The 21,246-nt window shown below is 47.0% G+C and overlaps 2 protein-coding genes across 4 annotated transcripts; both read left to right on the forward strand.

Annotated features, from left to right (window-relative positions):
• The first annotated feature begins 6 nt into the window (after positions 1 to 6).
• MRPL10 (mitochondrial ribosomal protein L10) lies at positions 7 to 4,927 on the forward strand. Of its 2 annotated transcripts, none has more exons than XM_003768329.4 (5): positions 7 to 118; positions 1,993 to 2,162; positions 2,704 to 2,868; positions 3,097 to 3,241; positions 4,599 to 4,927. In XM_003768329.4, the coding sequence occupies exons 1-5, from the start codon at positions 67 to 69 to the stop codon at positions 4,853 to 4,855; spliced, it is 789 nt and encodes a 262-aa protein (XP_003768377.1). In that variant the 5' UTR covers positions 7 to 66; the 3' UTR covers positions 4,856 to 4,927. The 2 variants fall into 2 exon arrangements, with proteins under 2 accessions (XP_003768377.1, XP_012403850.1); XM_012548396.3 differs by lacking the exon at positions 7 to 118 and adding an exon at positions 156 to 500.
• Positions 4,928 to 7,390: 2,463 nt separating this feature from the next.
• OSBPL7 (oxysterol binding protein like 7) lies at positions 7,391 to 20,127 on the forward strand. Of its 2 annotated transcripts, XM_031966125.1 has the most exons (23): positions 7,391 to 7,542; positions 8,899 to 9,067; positions 9,279 to 9,404; positions 9,888 to 9,941; positions 10,452 to 10,565; positions 10,842 to 10,958; positions 11,053 to 11,170; positions 12,214 to 12,317; positions 12,684 to 12,776; positions 12,887 to 13,019; positions 13,116 to 13,210; positions 13,554 to 13,649; positions 14,204 to 14,341; positions 14,637 to 14,727; positions 15,198 to 15,445; positions 15,875 to 16,012; positions 16,542 to 16,605; positions 16,761 to 16,839; positions 17,647 to 17,791; positions 17,901 to 18,045; positions 18,352 to 18,478; positions 18,756 to 18,878; positions 19,095 to 20,127. In XM_031966125.1, the coding sequence occupies exons 2-23, from the start codon at positions 8,972 to 8,974 to the stop codon at positions 19,201 to 19,203; spliced, it is 2,553 nt and encodes an 850-aa protein (XP_031821985.1). In that variant the 5' UTR covers positions 7,391 to 7,542; positions 8,899 to 8,971; the 3' UTR covers positions 19,204 to 20,127. The 2 variants fall into 2 exon arrangements, with proteins under 2 accessions (XP_031821985.1, XP_031821986.1); XM_031966126.1 differs by lacking the exon at positions 8,899 to 9,067.
• The last annotated feature ends 1,119 nt before the right edge of the window (positions 20,128 to 21,246 follow it).

The raw sequence follows: 21,246 nt of genomic DNA on the forward strand, positions 1-21,246 counted from the left end.
GCTCGGAGCCCCATAATCCCCTGTTCTTTCTGTCTCCTACCGGGACCCGTACAGCGGCCGGTGAAGATGGCGCTGGCCGTGGTTGGAATCCTGGGCCGCCGGCTCCAGCCCCGAGCCGGTAAGAAGTGGGAAGCATCCCCAGGGAGCAGTCTGGGAGACGCCCTCTTACCAAAGACCTCGGGCGCCGGGCTTCCTTGCCTACCTCTGACCCTTCTCGGTGACTTCTGGACCCAGATTTCCCCTAGCTGGCTTCAGTGACCCCTGACCTCGGGAGACCATCTCCCGTCGTGTCCCCCGCTTTCCCAGGACAGCCTCTTCCTCCGAGAATTACTTCTCTGCACTCCCAGCTGGGCTGACCTCCGCAGGCCTAGGGGCGAGGGGAGCTGCCCAATACAACATCCTCGTATCAGATTTAAAGCCCTTCACAACGTGGCCCCTCCTGTCTTTCCCAGAATTTCTGCGCTAGCTGTTCCCCCTGCCTGTGATGCATTCCCACTCAGGTCGGTCGCTTAGTATCTCCAGCTTCTTTCAAGACTGACCTCAGGTCCCCTGCTTAAGCAGGACTTTTCCTGATCCCGCCTTATGTAGAGTCTTCCTGCTACCATATATGATACTTTGTGTGTAGTCTGTCTTTCCTGGTCTGTGTTGTTACTTTTTAGCAAATTGTAAGCTTTTTGCGGCCAGGGACTAATTTTTTTCTTTTGATCTTTTACATTCTCATTGCCCAGCACTTTTCTTGATACATAGTAAATGTTGAATGGATAGATTATGGAGGCTTTACCGTGTCCTTAAAAGGACGGATGTTTAGTGCCTATCCTCTGAGGTCACCAGCAGTTGTTAATAGATTTGAGGAGAATGAGGTTAATTCTGACTTTCCTATAGTATTTTAGAGTGCTGAGGGAACTTAGAAACTTATGTGGCAGAAAAAGCATACAATTTGACATTAGTGGACCTGTATTCAAATATAACCCTTTTACTTGATAATGGCCTTGGGCTCCAGTTTCCTCTTAGATGGTTTTCCTTAATCCCATTCTGAACTTGAAATTTGTTGGCCCTGTGATCCAATTGAGTCTTCTCATTTTGTAAATAAAGAAACAATCGGTGTTATTTACATAATTTCCAAGACCTTAAGGTTATGATCCTTCCTAAGTATATTATCTTGTTTGAGCCTCACAACAAGACTTTAAGGTAGTTGATCCATTTATAGATGAAGTAGACTCAGAAAGGAAGTCAATTAATTGCCCAGGATCTACATAGTGGATTTGAACTCTAGTTTCCAGTCTTCAGGTTCATCCTAACAGTTTTTATTAAAATTTATTGCTTTTCAATTAAGCATTTAAAAAATTGATCCCATTATTCTCCCTTCTAATTGAGTAAATAAAACAAATGGATAAATAAATCTCTCAATACATATGTGCATAATCTAGCCCCCCCAAAAAAATTCCTACGTTACCTATATACAAGTATGTATGTTTCTTTGCTTTACATTCATCACCTTTCTGTCAAAAGATAAGTGGTACGTTTCATCTTCATTCTTTTGAATTCATTGTTTTTCATCACAGTGATTAATGTTTAAAGTTTTTCACAGTTGTTTTTCTCCTCAATGTATTGTATAAATTATTTTCCTAATTCTTGCACAATTTGTCTTCCCAGGTTTCCCTGACATTATCCATTCCTGATTTCCCTTCTAGTTCTCCTTGTACCATTATGTTTCTTCTTACTTTTGCCTCAAGCTCTGGAATAGTAATAATGACTGTGACATTTTCCCAAAAAAGTTAAAAATACTTTATCCCCTGTTCTTGTTCAAAACCAAAGCTCCAGACAATAAGTCCTTCAAGGTCACAGAAGAATAATAAGAGATAGGCTTTGGCCATCTTCAGAACTTTGTAACTGAGAGTTGTGATTGTCTCTGTTGGGAAGAAGGGATGGAAGACATATTTTAACTCTATGCCTTTTACTCATGGTAAACTGTTTTATCTTCTATCTTGTCAGGTCAGCTGCCCACCATCCAGACTGTTCGCCATGCTTCCAAGGCTGTCACCCGACATTTTCGCGTTATGCACTTTGAGAGACAGAAGCTGATGGCACTGACTCAGTATATCCCCCCAAAACCTGCTATTCCCACTTGTTGTCTGCCCCCCCCTCCCAAGCCAGTCTCAGAGGTAAGAAGCAGTATGAGACTGTTGGAAGAATGTGTGAGATCAAGTTGCCTTTATGTCCTTGACCAAAGCAGAGGATTAAGGCCAGGACTCCATTCACTTAGATCATTGCTTTTTAAACTAGGTGGCAACTCTATATGGGATCACATAACTGAAATATGGGGTTGTGAAATTAAGACTTATTGTCAGTAAATGTTTGATTTGTATACCTGTTTTATATACCTGTATACCTGGAGTAGCATAAAAATTTCTCAGCCAAAAAGGGGTCACAAATAGAAAAAAAGTTTTAAAAGTGCTAACTTAAATTATTGCTTCAGTTTTTTCTACTATGGGAGAGCCTCCAGCACTTTAAAACGAAAACATGTACTCAGGGTTTTATTGATTCTGAAAGGCAGATTTTTCAGAAGTCATTTTGTTCCATGTGTCAGCCATGTTATGCCTGTGTGTGTGTGTGTGTGTGTGTGTGTGTGTGTGTGTTTCTTAGGGGGTAAGAGCTAGCAAATACCCAATGCCTGTTCATATTGTCTTTCTTCCAAATCTTTAGGAGTCAGGCTTGACTCAACTGCTCAAGAGGGAGGTGACAGAAGTTTTCAGAAAAAACCGAATGATTGCTGTTTGTCAGAATGTGGCCCTGAGTGCTGAGGATAAGCTTCTTGTCAAGCACCAGCTTCGGAAACACAACATCTTTGTGAAAGTCTTTCCCAATTCGGTAAGGAAGAGGCGGGGATCACATGTTGCCCTAATTTCTCCTTCTTGGACTAGAGCAGCAGCATCTTTTCCCTTTCTTCATGTCCTGGGGAAGCGAGAAAAAGACTTAGGTTGACTGTGGTGGTTCCATGTTCCCTTTTCGTTTCCCATCCACACGCTGAAAGGTACTGAATGCTAGGAGTGGGTGATGGGGTATTTCATTCTATCAATTATCCTTTCCCTACTCCAGATCCTGAGGCCATTCCTGACAGAATCCAAGTACCAAAACCTGCTTCCTCTCTTTGTTGGCCATAACATGCTGCTGGTGAGCTCAGAACCCAAGGCAAAGGAAATGCTTCGGGTCCTGAGGAGCATGCCTGTCCTGCCACTACTGGGTGAGAGCCCTAGCTGAGGGAAGGGGGGATGGAGTTGGGGGCATCATCTCCAGGTAATGCACCAGTGACCGAAGGGAATGGACACCTAGAGAAAGTCCATTACGTCCATGGGAGAATGGTAGGGAATGTTTTAGTCAAATTATCCAGGTCACCTCAGTGTTCATCGGGACGCTGGATCTGCTGTCTTTCTCACTATAACCCTATACTGAGTATTGGAGGGACATACTCTCTAGCCATCAAGGTAATGGGAGCATTGGGACACATATAAATAAAAATTTGAAATTATACCTTTATGTGTATATACACAAATGCTAAGTGATATAGGACAAATCATAAAAGTTCTTGCTTAGTGATGGGTTGATCAGGACCAGGTAGAATCAATAAAGCAAGACTTCCTGGACTAGTTGGAGAAGAAGGAGGAATGAGGAGACATGGTCTTCTCAGATCATTAAAATGTCTAATCAAAGGCTGGGAGGTGGAAACAGCTTTAGGGAATATATTGCTAGACCTGGAGAATGTTCTTGAGTCAAATAAGAGTGTTTGACCTTAAAGCACTATGCAAATAAAGATAACTAGGTTCAGGCCTTGAAGCTCAGTGCCATCCTCCCTCTCATTTATCCTTATATCCTATCTATAGCCAAGTCTTGGTTTTCCTACCTTTATGGGATCTCTTGTATATCTCCTTATGTCCACTCACATAGACCTCTGCCATAATTCAGCCCTTCTTTCTCCCCTGAACTACTGCCATAGCCTTTTAGCTCTTCTCCATGCCTCAGCTCCAATCCTCCCTGCACTCAGTTGCCAAGGTGGTTTTTCTAACATATAGGTTTGATCAGGTCCTTTCCCGGGAGTCCTGAGTCTCTTTCAGCTTCCCAAGCTTAAAACTTTTGAAATACCTATAAAGTCCTCTGTCTGACATCTAAAGCATTTCATTATGTGGCCCTTTCTTGTGTCCCAGACTTCCTTCACTTTCCTCTCTTTCCATGTATTCCACCATCTAGCTCCCTGGGCTAGCTTTTGTGCACTTCCTCAAATGCCACATTTCATTTCCCACTGCTGTGCCTTTGCAGTGGCCATCTCCCAGGCCTGAAATGCCCTACCTCCTCACTTGCACCTTTTAGTTTCCTGGCGTTCCTTTGTGACTCTGCCCAAAGCCCACTTTCTGCAGGAGGCCTTTCCTGGTCCTCTAGTTGCTAATGCCTCTGCTGTACCTTGTAGCTAGCTGGTTATCTACACGCTTTCTCCTTTATTAGAGCGCATGGTCCTTAAGGGCATGGACTGTTATTTAGTCTCCAGAGTACAGCTTGGTGCTTGGGCAGCTAAGTACCTTAGTTTTGACATACCCCCTTTCTTCCAGGTGGCTGCATCGATGACACCATCCTCAGCTATCAGGGTTTCCTGAACTACTCCAAATTGCCCTCTCAGTCTTTGATGCAGGGCGAGCTGGTGGGCGGCCTGAGCTTCCTGACGGCTCAGACTCACTCTCTTCTGCAGCGTCAGCCCCTTCAGCTGTCCGCCTTATTGGAGCAGTACCTCCGACAGCAGCAAGGAGAAGGCAGCACAGTGTCCAGCCCTGCAGAGCCAGCTTCCCCCGACCTTGTAACAGACACTTAGCTGGACTGGTCTCAGCTTCCATAAATGTACTTTGACTCGTGTACTTTGTACTTTGATGTACTTTGAAATGTACTTTGAGCCGTGAATGTCGTCTATATGGGATGGGAACGAATTTGGGGTTGGAGATGAAAATGAAAGGGACAGGGTAGGGGCTCCTTGACCTAAGCTCCAGTACCCTGGTACAAAACAAGGCTGGGAAACTGAGACCCGACTCCTGCTTCTAGCCTTCCTGTCTTGAAATTAATACTACTCAGAAGTAATTACCGATCACTTTACTCAGTGTGAAAATATACCTACAAGTACTCCCTCATTTACAAATATAGAATTGGGCTCTGCAAAATTAAGAGATCACATAAGGGTCACACAGAGCTAGTAATTGTTGCAGCCAGCATTGAAACCCAAGTTGTTCTAACTCCATGTCTAGCACACTCCTCACTGTGCCCAATCAACTGGGTTCCTTGATCCCAAAGAAACCTGACCTATGTAGAGAACAGTGGGTATTCAGAAGTCTTGTTTGCTCCTTCCATCAGTGCTAGATAAAATATTGTCTCCCACTCCTATAATAGCTGAACTCCTGGAAATAGGAGAGGGGACAAAAAATTAAGGGACCAAGGAATGGAGGGGTGGAGCTGGGGAGGAAATATTGGATGGAGTGCCTTGTGTGCTTTTGGGAGTGAGAGGAAGAAGGAAACTTAATTCTCTGCCTGTGGAAAATTGAGTGCCATAAGAGTTCTTATCCTTTTTAGAGTTCCTAATGTAAGGAAAAGAGGTAGGCCACAAATAGAAATCATGAAGGTAATCCCTGGGCTAGGCAAAATGGAAGTGGGGTTGGGCAAGGGAGAATACAAAGCAGCACTTGATTCTAGGCTCAAATAAATACCCAGTTCCCCATAGCCCAGGACAAGCGAGTCCTTGTCAACGAGATTCTGTAGCTGCTGGCTTACAACCAACTTTCTGTAGTGTCCAGTGAAGGACTTTGCACCCTGGGCCACGTGGATTTAGCATAATGCCCCCCAGACTTCTCACGCCAGAAAAATTCTGAGTAGTACTGTCCCAGAATGAAATATTAAAATCTGAACTTGGTCCCTCAAGGATTCTTTGACCTGTCCTTGCACTTATGCTCCACCCTGGTGACATAGCAGGTGCTCAGAGTGTCAGCTGGTGCTGGCACTTATGGCCTCCTCATTCAGTCTCCAAGCATCTGAGGAGGGCTAACCTCCAAGGTAGGAGTTCTCAATCATTTTTGTGGTCATGGGCCCCTTGGCAGTCTGATAAAGCTTGTGGACCCCTTCTCAGAATATTTACCGATGTATAAAATAAAATGTAGGGAATTACAAAAGGAAAACCATGTAGAAATCATTATCAAAATATTAAAATAATTTATGGCCTATGTGTTGAAGGGGTACATTGAGACTGTCTAATTTGTGTTACTTTTTACAGATTTGAGGCTCGCTCCCCACTTCTCCCCTGCTAAAACATTGCTGAAGGACACCTCCATTTATACTCCAGAAAAGTCTCAGCTTTAGGTTATTTGAAATACAAATCTGTGAAGAATGTCACTTTGAACTGCTGGTTATCAGTGAATTCTATTTTAATGCGAATACAATCTTAAAAGTTGGTGATGATTGAGAGATCGAAATGAAGGACATTGGATCCCATTCCCACCATTAAGGGAAAATATTGGGGCTGAATGGCATTTGTTCTGGGCACTATTCCCTAAGAGTTGACTCTGTTGTCCTGTCTCCATGTCAGTTATACTAGTGGGAGGGCTTGTGTGTCTCTGGAGAATGCTCTCCCAGAGTCTTATTCATCTTATCCCTCTCCTCATGACATAGGCAGTATCACCCCCTTTTGTTTTATTGATTCTACTTTATTATTATTATTTTGAGGCAACCAGCGTTAAAGGATGTACCTAGAGTGTCTCTGAGGATGTATTTGAACCCAGATCCTCCTGATTCCAGGACTGCTACTCTATCCACTGTCCCCCCTAGCTGTCCCTGTATACCCCCCTTTCGGAGGGGTTTCAGTTTCATATCGGAGCCCTGCTTCCTGGCTCTTGGCTCCCACCATTAGACTGCATGCACTATTGCCCTGGGAGTGGCAGAGTGCCCCGGGGAAGTTGGCACTGCCATGGGGCCCCACGGAGCAGGGCACCAGTCTCTTCAGTTGTCAGTTTGACACCAAATTCTGTAGTTCGTTTTCAGATCTTAAGTGAAGTATTGGTGAATATTGATGTTGAAATAGCACTGGGTACCAGCTTGGGTCAGGGTAATGGCAGATGTCACGTTGGGTCAAAGCAGCAGCAGTCTGAGTAAGCTGCTGCCTGGAGGCCCCTCCTTTAACGGCTCCCGCCTCTCCTGACATTTCTGGAATAGTTCCCAGAGGAGCCGGTGATGTCCGCTCCCTGCTCCCCCCACCTCACTCTGGGGATGCCAGCTCGGCCCTGAGTCCTCCCAGGAGCGGGGGGGCAGAACTGAGCCCCGGATGCCCAGGCCTGGCGGGAGGGGGGATCGAGGGGGGGCGAGGAGGTGGGGAGATCCGGCTCGAGTGGAGGCTACGACGTCTCCTTCCTTCCTGGTTCCTGCAGTAGCTGCCGCCGCTGCTCAGCTCAAAAAGGGAGACGGTGACTCAGAGGCAGTGCGGGCAAGCAGGCAGGCGGGCAGACCCGGCAGTCCATGGGCACTACGGTAAGGGGGCCACGCCGACAACCCCCGGCATCCCCGGCAGGAAGGGGTCCAGCTCTTCCCGAAGTGGGAGGTCTCTGCCTACCTAGCGAGATGGGTGAGGAGGCAGGGAGGGAGGGAGCTGTCCACCTTGTACCTTATCCCACCTTCCCCTCCCCCTTGGCTCAGTGTAGGCAGAGGTGCCCCGTGAGAAGCCAGGACTCCTGTGAAGGCCAAATGCCCCCCAACCCAGGGGCAGAGTTTGGGGAACTTTGGGGAGCTTTTCCCCACGGCTGAGTCTTTTGGCCAACCTTGTGTCTCCGGGAAGCCCTCGCTCCAGCACTCCAATTCCATATGGCTAATGCCTAGCTGGTCTTCGTTCCTCAGGTGCCTCAGTCACTTCAAGATCACCTGAGCGACAGCTCTAGTTCAAGCTCACACCTTTCCCTTCCACTCAGCCTAGCACATACACACACACACACACACACACACACACACACACACTCCACTCATGCATTATTGATCAAGCTATGGTGCCAGGACGGCCAGTATTAGTGCCAAGGGCACCAGTGGGCACTGCTGCAGGACCTTGGAAGACCTTGAACTGTTCTTGCCCACCAATTGTCCCTACCTACAGCTTCCCCACCAGCTCTGTTCTCTTTCCTTTCCATCCTTATTCTTTTAACAGATGGATAGCACCTCTATTTTTGTGTCCTGGAGAGTTGGGTCCAGGAGTGTTAAGAAGGAGGAAGGGAGGGGGAGGCTATAGAGGCTCCAGAACTTAGGAATGGTTTATGGAAACAGGTGGGCTGAGGGAGAAAAAGTCATCTGCTCTGTCCCAGGCCTTAGTTTCTCCACTAGGCATTATGCATAGTGGGCAAGGAAGGAGGGAAGGGAAGATGGGAAGGATTTTGCACAGGTAATCATGGCAGTCACCTGTCAATGGAAGGGGAGAAGGGAACTCCTTAGGGAAGAGTTGATAAGATGCTTGGCACATATTAATAAATGGTAGTGGATTGATTGATCTTGCCTGTTTAGACCCTGTCTGTCTCTTTCTCCAACCCCCCTCCATACTATTTCCTTTTCCTCCCATATCCCCAGGTCTGCCAAAGTAGAGTGTTTTCCAGAGTCTAGTTGTGTGTGCCCAGGGTGTGGCTGGGCACACCCCTTGTGGTTTTCTTAGAATCAGCTTGTTCACAAGTTCTTAATTCCCCTTCTCTAGCTTGGGATCAGGAGTTGGCAGGGAGCTGGGAAAATGGGGCAGAGGTGATAGCGAGGTTGAAGGTGAGGGTCAGTATTCTATTTCCCTAGAGGGTTTGGGGCTGGCTTGAGGTGAATAAAGAAGGTGACTTATCCAAGATGGTCTTTCTCTTACTCCAGGACAGTCTCAGGACCATTAGGTGACATTTCCCTCTACCCCCTACTCCGACCGGACAATTCCTCATCCCCCCGAATGTATAGCCAGGAAAGGGACCTTGGCTCTCCTCGTCGGGCTGCTGCTCCTTCCCTCTCAGACAGCACCCAACCTTCTAAGTACATCACCCAGCAGGTCTGAGCGTCTGCTGTTAGCATTGGGAAGGGGAAGATGGAGAACATTCAACTCAGTCGTGTCAATGAGGGTTTGGGGATAATGTCAAAGGGAGGGAGGAAGGGAGACACAAAAGAAGCAGAAACTGGGGAGCAGGCCCCTGAGGGGGTCCTGGCTGGGGTAAGAAACATGTTCTGAGAAGTCTCCCCAGGAAGCTTTCCTTTGCCCCCAGGGGTTGGAACTATGGGAAGTAGTGGAAGAACCACAGGGAAGATTGGGGACGGAAGGAACTCAACCAGAGAGGCAAGAAGGTCATTTGCTCAAGAAGAGGAAGTGGCCGCTGAAGGGTTGGCACAAGGTAAGGGGAGGAGCTCCTCACTCCCCAGCAAAAAGGTTTTATGCAGAGACAGACACAGAGACAAAGAGGATTCAAAGAGAGACAGAGACAGAGAGAGAAGAGGGAGAAATAGGAGAAGAAACAAGGAGGGAAGGAGGAAGAAAGAAAGAGAGAGAGAGAGAGAGAGAGAGAGAGAGAGAGAGAGAGAGAGAAAAGGGAGAAATAGGAGAAGAGACAAGGAGGGAAGGAGGGGGAGAGACAGAGAGACAGAGACAGAGAGAGAAAAAAGAAGGGAGGGAGGGAAGGAAGGAGAGAGGAAATGGGAGAGAGAAAGGGAGGAGAGGGAGAAGGAAAGGGAGAGAGAGGAAGAGAGAGAGAGGAAGGGAGAGGAAAAGGGAGAGGACAGGATCAAGGAGAGAGAATGAAGAATTTACAAAGATGAACCTGTGCTTACTTTCTTTCCTTCCTCTCCCTCTCTCTATGGGTCTCTGGATTGTTCCACAGAGATACTTTGTTCTCGAGGATGGAATTCTTCGCTATGCAAACACTAGGCAGGATGTGAGTTGGGGCCCATGTCAAGGAATCAGGGTTGGGGCTGGCATGGCATCTCTGATTCCACATTGCTGGGGGGAGTTTGGGAAGATAATAGAAGAAAGAGGGGAATTCTTCATTCTCATGGGGGTGGGAGAGGGAGTGTAGTATGGTAGAAAGAATGATGTTTTTTGAATTAGGAGCTAAGAATTAGAATCCCTGCTTGGATATATTATTAGTATAACTTTGGGCAAGTCATAGAACTGATTTTGGCTTCAATTTTCCCATCCGTAATATGGGAATAACAATAAATATACGGTTTACTCCAGAGGTTTTATAGGGAAAACACTTTGGAAAGTTTTAATTTCTCAAGAGATGTGAGTTGTGAGTAAATCAGATTTTAAAATCCTTCCTTATAAAGACTTAGAGGAGGCTAGAATGAATGGCAGGGTAAGTGTGGTTCTATGAGTTTGAGGGTAGATCCCTAGTTCCTCAATACCCCGGCTTCCCAGCTCTCCTTGTTCCTAATTACTCCAGATTGCCAAGGGGAAACTCCATGGCTCCATTGATGTCCGGTTGTCTGTCATGTCAATTAACAAGAAGGCTCAACGGATTGACCTTGACACTGAAGATAACATTTATCACCTCAAGGTGAGATAGAACCCAGCCTAACAAGACTGGAGTAGCGGAGGGGAAGAGGCAGGGACTAAGGAAGAGGGCAGTCTCCATAGAAATCAAAAAGACACTAATGTTCCCCTCTCACTTATGAATAAGCAGTACTTTGGGGAGATAAACAGGACTGCTCAGCTACTCTAAAACTGAGACATCAAAATGGATTTGTTTATCCAGGATCTGAGCCTCATGTCACCTCATTTTGCAGATCTGGAGTTCTGTTGTCTTTATATCTCTCACTTTCTTCTCCTGTAGATTAAATCCCAGGAGCTGTTCCAAAGCTGGGTGGCCCAACTCTGTGCCCACCGAATGGCACAGCGCCCAGATATGGCCAGATGCCCAAAGCTACCAACTAGTAGCACCAACCGGAAGGTAAATCCTAGAGCAGGAATATTGTTAAGATAGGAAGAGATGGCTGAGACTCAGACTATATCCATCCATTTTGACTCTTGACTCATTCCTGCAGGGATCCAGTACACGCCTGGCATCTACAGACTGTGTCTCTGCCCTGCCTGGCTTGGGTTCTCAGGACAAGGTGTCATTTTGGCTGAAAGATAGTGAGGGACTAGATCGATGTTCCCACGGTGAGGGTTGCTTCCAGAATCAAAGTCTCCTTCCCTTTATAAGTTTCTATTCTCACAGAATCCCCGCTTTTGATGGGGAAATCATAGGGTATGCTTTAGGGAAACCCTTCTCCAGCCCCCTCTCTCCATTTGTGTGGTATTAGTATGTAAGCTCTTTAAAGGGAAGATCCCCTCCCCAGTCCAGCACAGTGCATGGTACATAGGAAGCACTATCCAGATGGTTGTGGATTGGTTGATTGATTAAGTCTGATGGCCATACCTCAGCAGTAATGTTTCCTTCCCTACATCTAGGAAGCACACAGTTAAGTGGTTGACAGTTGTAGTCATGATGTTTGGGGAAAAAGGACTTACAACGAGAGAAACAAGGTCAGGTGGATATGGGAAGCCTAAACTTTAATTTTGGGAAATGGAAGGCAGTAGAGAGGAGGGATCTGGTTTCTTGGAGGAGGACAATATGGATTAGGAAGGGAGGAGGAGGGTTAGAAGTAAGATGGCACATTGAATAGAATGCCTGGGTTTGAAGTGGGGAAGAACCGTGCTCATATTGAGCCTAATTGTGCTACTCCGGGCAACACACTTGACCTAAGATTTTATTGTAAAAGGGGTATAATAATAACCCTTGCCTCCCAACGCTGTTATGAGGATCAAATGAGTTAATAATTGTAAAGCATTTAGCATAGTGCCTGGCACATAGTAAGCGTTCTATAAATGTTAGCAATTATTATTTTTATTATTATTAGAGAGGAAGGTAGGGAAGAATATTACAGGTTATGAAAATAACGGGTTTCAAGGAGGGAGTGATATAAAGAATAGCGATGGAAGATAAAGCCTGAGTCAGAAGCCTTAGGGATCAGAAAATGAGTTGGTAAAAGTGTGATTGAAGGCTAAACAGAGGAATTCAATTTGGGTGCCCAAATCCACACCCCAGGGGCAAGTAAACTTTAGAAAGCTTATCCCTAAAATTGTATCAAAAGGCTCAGACCTGAAGAGCATGTGGATGGGGAGAGAGAACCTTCTTCATTAGTTCCCCCTCTCCTTCCCAGAGCTCTCTGAATGCCAGGGAAAACTTCAGGAGCTGCATAAACTACTCCAGAGCTTGGAATCTTTGCACCGAATCCCATCTGCTCCGGTCATTTCCACACACCAGGTGAAGCAAAGGAAGGGGAGGGCACTGGGGCATTGGGAGCATCACTTCTGGGAAGGCTACTCACCCATTCCATCCCTGTCCCTGGAAGCCTCTGGGACTCCGAATAGTCCATAGGGGACTTCAAGCTTAGCTCCATTTCCCTCTCTTCTTCTTCCTGTTCTTCCTTAGCATTGTGCATCAGTCTATTTCCTTTGGAAGCATCCATTGATCTGTCTGCCCATTTGCTCATCTACTATGTTTTCCCATGTGTGTATTTTTCTCTGCTCCTCTCCCTGGGGTTTGTATGTTGCTGTTCTCTTACCACCCCACTCCCCAGGTCCAGCTCCCTTCCCAACTGACTTCCCACCCCTCCACACACCCCGCCAGGCCTCAGTGACCACTGAGAGACCCAAGAAGGGGAAAAGAACCAGTAGGATGTGGTGCACTCAGAGCTACGCGAAGGATGACAACATCGGAAGAGTGAGTGCGGGGTAGGAATGGGGCCCCTGGAAATTGGATGGGATCTGGGCAGGGGAAAAACCTGAAGGGGTTTTCCTTCTTTTGATCCTCCTCTTCCTCTCTGACCCCAGGTGGGCCGCCTCCATGGCTCAGTTCCTAACCTGTCTCGATACCTGGAATCCCGGGAGCCCTCTACCCCTCGAGGGTTGCCCCCAACGGACTATGCCCACCTGCAGCGAAATTTCTGGGTCCTGGCACAAAAGGGTAAGTGCTCAGGGCTCCCAGGGAGGAAGAAGAGGAAGAAAGAGGAAAGGGTTTCAGGAAGGAGAGGGGACTCTGACTCTCACCGTCCCTCTGCAGTGCATGGCTCTCTCAGCAGTGTCCTGGCTGCCCTCACTGCTGAATGGGATCGACTCCGGGCCAGTCACCAGGGTTCAGAGATGCAGAGACTAGGGGTGAGATGTGAAATTGTGTTCCTGAACACAAGGAGTTGGGAGGTTCAGAGGGAGGTGAAAGAAGAGGGATTGCTGAGGCTGGGTGACCAAAAGGTTAGAATTTAAAGACCTGGGAAGCTGAGATAGGCTAGTAGGGCTGGGTGACTAGAATACCAGGTGTACATATCTGTGTATAGTGTTAATATTGTAATCATAGATGGCTATAAACTATGTGAATCAAGGGATGCCTAGACTTGTGCTAGCAGGAAGGGGTGGTATGAGAGACTGATGGGAGTGGACCTATATAGTCCAAGCACTAGACCTTACCATTAGCCTTGAGGTTTTCCCATGCCTCTACCTACAGGTCTCTGAGGTTCCAGATGGCCAGAGACGCCCCCACACCCTGTCCATCTCCTCAGACACCACAGCTGACTCCTTTAGTTCCCTCAATCCTGAAGAGGTAAGAAGAATCAGGGTGAGGTCCCTGGAAATCTTTTTTTTTTTTTCATCTTTCTTCTGCCCCCTTTAACCTTTCATGTCCAAAGAGAAACTAAAACCCAGGATATGTGTAACCCAGCAATCCTAGTTCTTAGTCCCTTCCCCCATTTCTCACACCCTGCCCCTCAATTTATCTTTTATTTGGAAGATTTCTTATAGAATATATCATAGAATGAGAAGGGAAAGAGACTTCTTATTTCTTTTCTAAAGGGAAATGTCAGGGGACTTCAAACCAGTCTTTTCCATCCTTCTCCCTCTTCTCTTCACTTGGAACTTTTTTTTTCTCTTTATTTTTTTTAATAGTATTTTATTTTTCCAAATTTATGTAAAGATAGTTTCCAATAATCACTTTTGTAAAATTTTATGTTCCAAAGTTTTTTCTCTCCCTCCCTTACCTCCCCTCTGCTGAAGAAAGCAAGCAATCGATTAAATATTTCATTTGGGACTTCCAAGCAGTCCAGCTGAATTTAGTATACAGTAGTACTCAGCCCTAACACTCATCTCTGACTTCTGCAGCAGGAGGCTCTGTACATGAAAGGTCGAGAGCTAACCCCCCAGCTCTCCCAGCGTAGTGTCCTGTCCCTGGCCGACTCTCACACAGAATTCTTTGATGCCTGTGAAGTTTTTCTCTCTGCCAGCTCTTCAGAGAATGAGGTGAGAGGGGAAGGAGACCCTAGGGTGGCAGGGAATGGGATCTCACAGAATTAGAGTGGGTTTCAGGGATTTTGAGTCTATGGATTCCTTTAAGGCCTGCCTAGATCTTCTTCCCATTAGTCAGTGGGGCACCCTTTCCTCTTCAGCCAAGCCATTGAACAGATAGATGTCCAAGGCTCAGGGACATCTTTCCCCCATTCCCACCCCAAAGGCAAATCTTCTAGTTCCCCTTCCACCAGAGGCCTGAGTATACACTGCAGAGCCCCCAGAGAAGTACCATCTTGCTCTCACCTAGGGCTCAGAGGAAGAGTCTTGCACCAGTGAAGTCACCACTAGCCTGTCAGAGGAGGTGCTGGACATCGGGAGTTCTGAGCACTGCCAGAAAGGTGCCAGCCCCGGGGTATGGGACAGAGAAAGCTGGAGGACCGATGGGGAAGACATTTAGTCCAGGGGCTGAAGGAGGTTGGCTGTCCTCTTTTAGGGAAGATGATGGGTAGTTCCAATCTCTGCCGATCTTCCTGTCCTTTTTGCCTCCTGTATCTAGGAGCTCAGAGGCCTTGGGGAAGGACTATGACACTCACAAAGACAGAGGGGACTGGGGCGGGGGCAGGAAGGGTGAAGAGGGCATGAGCCAAGGACCATAATCAGGATAGTCCCCTTAAATATGAGCAGATTTTCCAGGAGACTGAACTGCTCCAGGAACGGAATGCTGGGGATGCATGATACCTATAGGTGCCATCCGCCCGGGCCCGCACGCAGCGCCGCAGTAGGATAGCGCCTCCCCGCATGCAGTGTGTGTGTGGCCGGGTGGGGAACGCGGTGCTGATGCGGCCGGGGGTGTGGCGGGGGGAGCCAGGTAGCTGTGTTCCAGGGGGAGCCGGGCTCCCGGCTCGGCGACGCTGCCTGCCGGCAGCCAGCGGTCCCGGGAGCGACGTGAGCCTGTGGAATATCCTGCGTAACAACATTGGCAAAGACCTGTCCAAGGTATCCATGCCCGTGCAGCTCAACGAGCCCCTCAACACGCTTCAGCGGCTCTGTGAGGAGCTCGAGTATAGTAACCTGCTGGACCAGGCGAGCCGGACGCCGGACCCCTGCGAACGCATGGTACGAGCTTCGCCTCGCTTCGCCTCGCTTCGCCTCCCCCGCCGCCCCGTGGCGCGCTGGGGATCAGCTCCCGCTCCCGCGCCCCAGTTTACTCCCCCACAAAGAATCCTAGAGCGACTGAATTAGCGCTCCGAGTGCAGCCCCCTCCTTTTCCCGAAGAGGAAGCTGAGCGGGTGGGAAAGATTTGTTCCGAGTCTCACGCTAGCTTAGGGCTACTTCAAGCCTCCAAGCCTAGAGACTAAGGTGCCTTCGTCCCATTCACAACCTGCCCAAACCCTCCTTGGGTATCCCAGTCTGCGGAGAGAGGGCGGGGACGGGAGAAAAGGAGGCTGAGTGGTCGTAGGCAGGGATTCCCTTTCTCTGCCCCCCCAACTCCCACCCCCCCCCCAATCTGATTAACGGGTCTTTCAACTCTGACACCCTTTCCAGTTATACATTGCAGCCTTTGCTGTCTCTGCTTATTCCTCTACCTATCATCGGGCCGGATGCAAACCTTTCAACCCTGTTCTGGGGGAAACCTATGAATGTGAGCGGCCAGACCGAGGCTTCCGATTCATAAGTGAGCAGGTGTGTGGCTTGGGCAGGGAGAGAGGACCTGGACCAGAGCTGGAGAATTTGGAGCGACGTAGGAAAATTACATACATACATGCATAGTATTCAATTTGCATAGATACACACATACACGCATACATGTAGCCATTCATTCATACATTTGTACTGTGTTTATCAAAAATCTTAAACTGATATTAAAAATTTGAGGATACTGTGTATGCATATATGGATAAATTCACTGGTGTGGGGAACTTTCACTGAGGAAATTCTACCAATGTACCTGTATAAATATAGAGACATAATTTTATTTTATCTTTTTCATTATCTTCATTTCATTCATTCCTTTTCCTTAATATTCATTGGTGTATGTGTGTGTGTGTGTGTAAATAGACATTAAGAGGATGTTTCAAAATAAATATGATAAAATAAGGAAGATCATATATGGAAAGAAGTAGAAATCGGGTTATGTGAGTAGGTGAGGAAAAGGAGTGCTAGAAGAGCCTTAAGGGCAACCCAGAAATAATCTCACTGTCTTCTGTTCCAGGTTTCCCATCATCCACCCATATCTGCTTGTCATGCAGAGTCAGATAACTTCATCTTCTGGCAAGGTGAGAGTAGGAGGACATGTGGATGGGCAGGAAAGGCAAGGGACAGGAGAGCAAGGGTGGGATGAGAACCCTTAGGAATGAAATGAGAATGACATGGCAGAGTTGAAATCCAGAAGGAATTTCTCTCCCTTCAGCTTTCTCCTTCTCTAATCTAGATATGAAGTGGAAAAACAAATTTTGGGGAAAATCCCTGGAGATCGTGCCTGTGGGGACTGTGAATGTCAGACTTCCCCGGTGAGTGGTCCTTGCTCAAGTTTGTTAACCAGGTTGAGACTACAAATTTTTATAGGCTAGGTATCATGGGAACATGAAGGAGAAGGACAAGGCACAGATAGGGGTGGAAAATGAGGGAACAGTGAAAATCCAGATGAGGATGCCTGACTTGCTCTGAGAAACAGTTCAGTGCAGTGAGATCTAGACCCAGTTGTCAGAAATTCTGAGCTTCAAGTACCCAGCTTACTAGCTCCTTCCCCTTGGGCCAGTTTTTTTTTTTTTTAAGGTCTCTGAGTTAAATTTTCCTCATCTGTAAAATGGCTTCATACTACTTTCAATACCTGCCTTCCAGGGATATTGTAAGGAAAGCACCCTGTACAAAATAGCTAAATAAAGGTGATTTGATATGTGAAAGGGTATGAAACCCCTGTACTCGTGTTTCATCCTGAGTGGGCTCTCTAAATATAAGCAAGTAGAACATTGTCTCTGGCAAAGTTTCAAGTCCAGGCCTTTAAATGAACTGTATCTTTATTGTCCAATGATCAGCTTAGTAAGATTCAGAGGTTCTCATCAGTAGATTGGCCACAGGGGTATGAATTTTGCAACTATAGCAGCTGTTGAGGAATATTTAATAAGTCATAGAAGAGCTACATTTCAGGTCAGTGGATGGGAGATTGACAGGACAACCCACACTGATGAATCCCGGACATATGGAAGTTTCTGTGTCAATAGCTTTGGCCAAACCTAGCAGCTGGGCTAGGAGACTGGCTGTTCTCTGTGACCTCATCCACCGATCCATCCCAACTGTCTGTGCACTGTTTCCTCCAGGTTTGGGGACCACTTTGAGTGGAACAAGGTAACATCCTGTATCCACAATATCCTAAGTGGCCAGCGCTGGATTGAACATTATGGGGAGGTGCTCATTCGAAACACTCAGGACAGCTCCTGCCACTGCAAGATCACCTTCTGTAAGGTAGGATGATTTTCTACCCTGCTCCTGCTTTTATAAAGTCATGATGCAACAATGGAGTCTACTCATTGGGCTTACCATCTCCTTCCCTTTTTAACACTCCCATTCCCAGGGGAAATATTGGAGCTCCAGTGTACATGAGGTACAAGGGGCTGTGTTCAGCAGAAGTGGACGTGTCATCCACCGGCTCTTTGGCAAATGGCATGAGGGGCTATACCGAGGGCCCCCACCTGGTGGCCAATGCATTTGGAAACCAAGTAAGAGAAGGGGCTGTGGAGGATAGCGCAGAGGGGAAATGTGGGGGGCATGGCTCTGTTCACTTTTTTATGCCTTCTGGGTCAGATTCATTTGGTTCAAGAAAAGGAGGGTGGCTTTTTCTCCTCAGTTTTCTTTAGCTATGGCATTGTTCAATGATACTCACTCCCCCAAACAGCTGGAAGGGTAAAGTGGGATAGTGGAACAATACTCAGAGCCACTAGTGAGGAGAAATGTATGCTGAGGTCTTTGTTCAGCCTGCCATCCTTCCTCCAATTCTAATCTAATTAACTCCCTTCCACTCCCAGACCTGATGCCTCAAGACCACGAGAGGAACTTTGGCTTTACACAGTTTGCCCTGGAGCTGAATGAGTTGACAGCTGAGCTGAAGCGCTCTCTGCCCTCCACTGATACACGGCTTCGGCCAGATCAGAGGTCAGACATCTCTGGACTGTCTGCTTTCCCTGCCATAGGGCATCTGGCTGAGCAAAGTCTCTGCTGGTTTGGGGTCCCTGCTGCTCCCTTCAGTGATTCGGAAGGCAAAGACCTTATAAACTTCTCTTTATACATGTCCAGAGAAGAGAACTTTCCCTTGGGTAGTGAAACTGCCAGGATCTCTCGGAAGGGAATGATGGGGCCTGAGTAGGTGGGAGGGAGGTCACTTCAGTCTGGGGTTGGAGAGGTGTTGCTAAATCAAATTCTGGTCATTCAGGTATCTAGAGGAAGGAAATATTCAGGCTGCTGAATCCCAAAAACGGAGGATTGAACAGCTTCAGCGAGATCGCCGCAAAGTGATGGAAGAGAACAATATTACCCATCAAGCTCGATTCTTCAGGTGCCCAAAGGAGTCCCTGGGTCCCTGGACCTCCTCCCATCTCCTGGCCTGTTGCCTTTGCCCTCCCCCACTTCTATTCCAGATTCTCTGGGCCACCTAGACCAGAGAACAACAGGAGCTTGACCTGCAGAAAACTTTCCAAAACCTCAGAATGGGGAGGGAAGATTTGGGAAGAATTTATTGGTTGTCTCTCATGTCTCCCTCTTTTTCCTGCAGGAGGCAGACAGATGGCAATGGAAAGGAATGGTGGGTCACCAATAATACCTACTGGAGACTAAGGGCTGAGCCTGGCTATGGGAACCTGGATGGGGCTGTGCTCTGGTAACCATGGCCCCTGGAGGGGGATGCAGAGACCTTTAAGCTCCTCAAGGCCAGTGTGCTACTTCTCCCTCCTATTGCCTTGCAGCACTTTGGATGCATGGAATGGGGCAGAACATTCATCTCCTTTCCCTGGAGACAAATGGGCTAGCCTGTTGCTCATTTCCTCTGCAGGCCAGAGGAACTGGATCCCATCATGTGGGTTTTTTTTTTTTGAGGGGGGTGTATCACAAGTCTGTGGTGTCTCCTCTACCCTGGTCTTGTACCAGCAACAGGCATGTAAGATGTATCTTTGTCTTCTCACATACCATTTGCTTTCCCACACTGGCTTATGGATGGGAGACTTCAAACTTTCCACCTGCTGTTGTTTCATCCAGTGCCTTGGACATGAAGGACTCTGTGACTGTGACCTTTTCCCCGTGACCCTCTCCACCAACTCCCCTCCAAAAAATCCTTCCAGATTTGGTTGTGATGGGGACAGTTCTTGTTTTCAGCCTCTGCATTGCTGCATCTCCCTTTGTTGCCAACATCCCTCCACCATTTCTACTTTGACCCCTTGTCCTCAACCATTTCACTGGCTATTCTCCCAAATCTGCAGTGCTGATGTGCTTCTGCTGTCCCTGGACTCCACCACCGACACTTTTGTGTTAGCTATGAGAAGTGAGCGTTGCTGCCAACATGAACTTGGAAGCGTCTGAGTCAGAGGTGGGGTTAGGACAGGAGAGTTGTGTGTGCGTGTGTGTGTGTGTGTGTGTGTGTGTGCACATGGTTGGGAAAGAGTGAGAGAAGCTGCTTGCAGGCAAGCAGGCTTCCTCATAAACGGTCTGGGGATCTTGAGTCCCTCCTCCATGGGAACTATTTCTTTTCAGGCCCTCTCTGTTTTAAGGTGAATTACCATGACTTTCTGAACTCCAATAAAGGCAGTCCCAGATTTCTGTTGTCTTTTTTTTTTTTTTTTACCCCTCTCCAATTCCATAATTAAGACTCATGGACTTTGGATTTAGAGTCCAGTCCCATGTCCATATACCTTATACGTAGGGATTCTTAATAGATGGGGAGTCCCATATCCTTGCTTGTGACATAGTGGGACACCCCAGAATACCTAGGTTCAAATCTCTGTTACTAGATCTGTGAAATGGAGAAAATAATATCCATTATAGGATTTGCCTCCAAAGATTGTTGTAAAAGGAAGGAAATGAACACTTAATAAGCTACTATTATATGCAGGTCCTATGCTGAGAGCTTTATAATTGGTGCTTTATTTAATCTTGGGAGGTAGGTTGCATTATTTCTCCCCATCTTGTTGTTGAGAAACTATAGGCAAGCAGAGGTGAAATGACTTATTCAAGGTCACACAATTAGTAAGGGTCTGAGATCAGATTTGAACTTCCCACTTTGGAGTAGTCTTTCCTACTCCAAGCACAGAGTTCTATTCACTCTGCCACCTGGCTTTGCCCATCTCAGAGCTCGATGTAAATCTCAGTTATTATTTTAAGATTGTGACTCTAGGATCTCTAAAGATACTCTCCAATTTTCGAACCAATGAGTATACACCATGAGTCTACTACCTCTTAGACCTCAGGGCCATATGCAGGATAAGAACAAAGAACAATCTTTCCTTTTAGCACTTACACTGGTTCCCAGACAGATATTAGGGCTCTGCTTTATAATAGCCTTGGCTCCCAGTTATTCAAGCAATAATGCTAAAGAGGGGAGGAGGGGAAGGGAGGACACAGTTGGCCTAGTTTAGCTCTCTGTGGCCTATCAGAGGTGAGACAGTTTAGAAGGCTGCACCTAGAACCAGAGAAAGAAAGCCTAGGGACGGGGAAATCAGAGCCTGATATTGTTCATATGTATTACACTTCCCAAGGGGAGTCACACCTTCTCTTTGGGAGTTGGTTTTTCCCCTGACTCTAGCTCAAATTGTACCATCGATTCCCTGTACCCAACTGACCCTCAATTCCCTTCATACTGAGACAAGCAGTATTTTCCAAGTTTATTAAAAGAAAAAAGAAAACAAAAATATTAACATTTTATATCCTGAACAACA

Source organism: Sarcophilus harrisii, chromosome 4 (genome assembly GCF_902635505.1).
Source record: "Sarcophilus harrisii chromosome 4, mSarHar1.11, whole genome shotgun sequence".
In the NCBI taxonomy this organism is placed as follows: domain Eukaryota; kingdom Metazoa; phylum Chordata; class Mammalia; order Dasyuromorphia; family Dasyuridae; genus Sarcophilus; species Sarcophilus harrisii.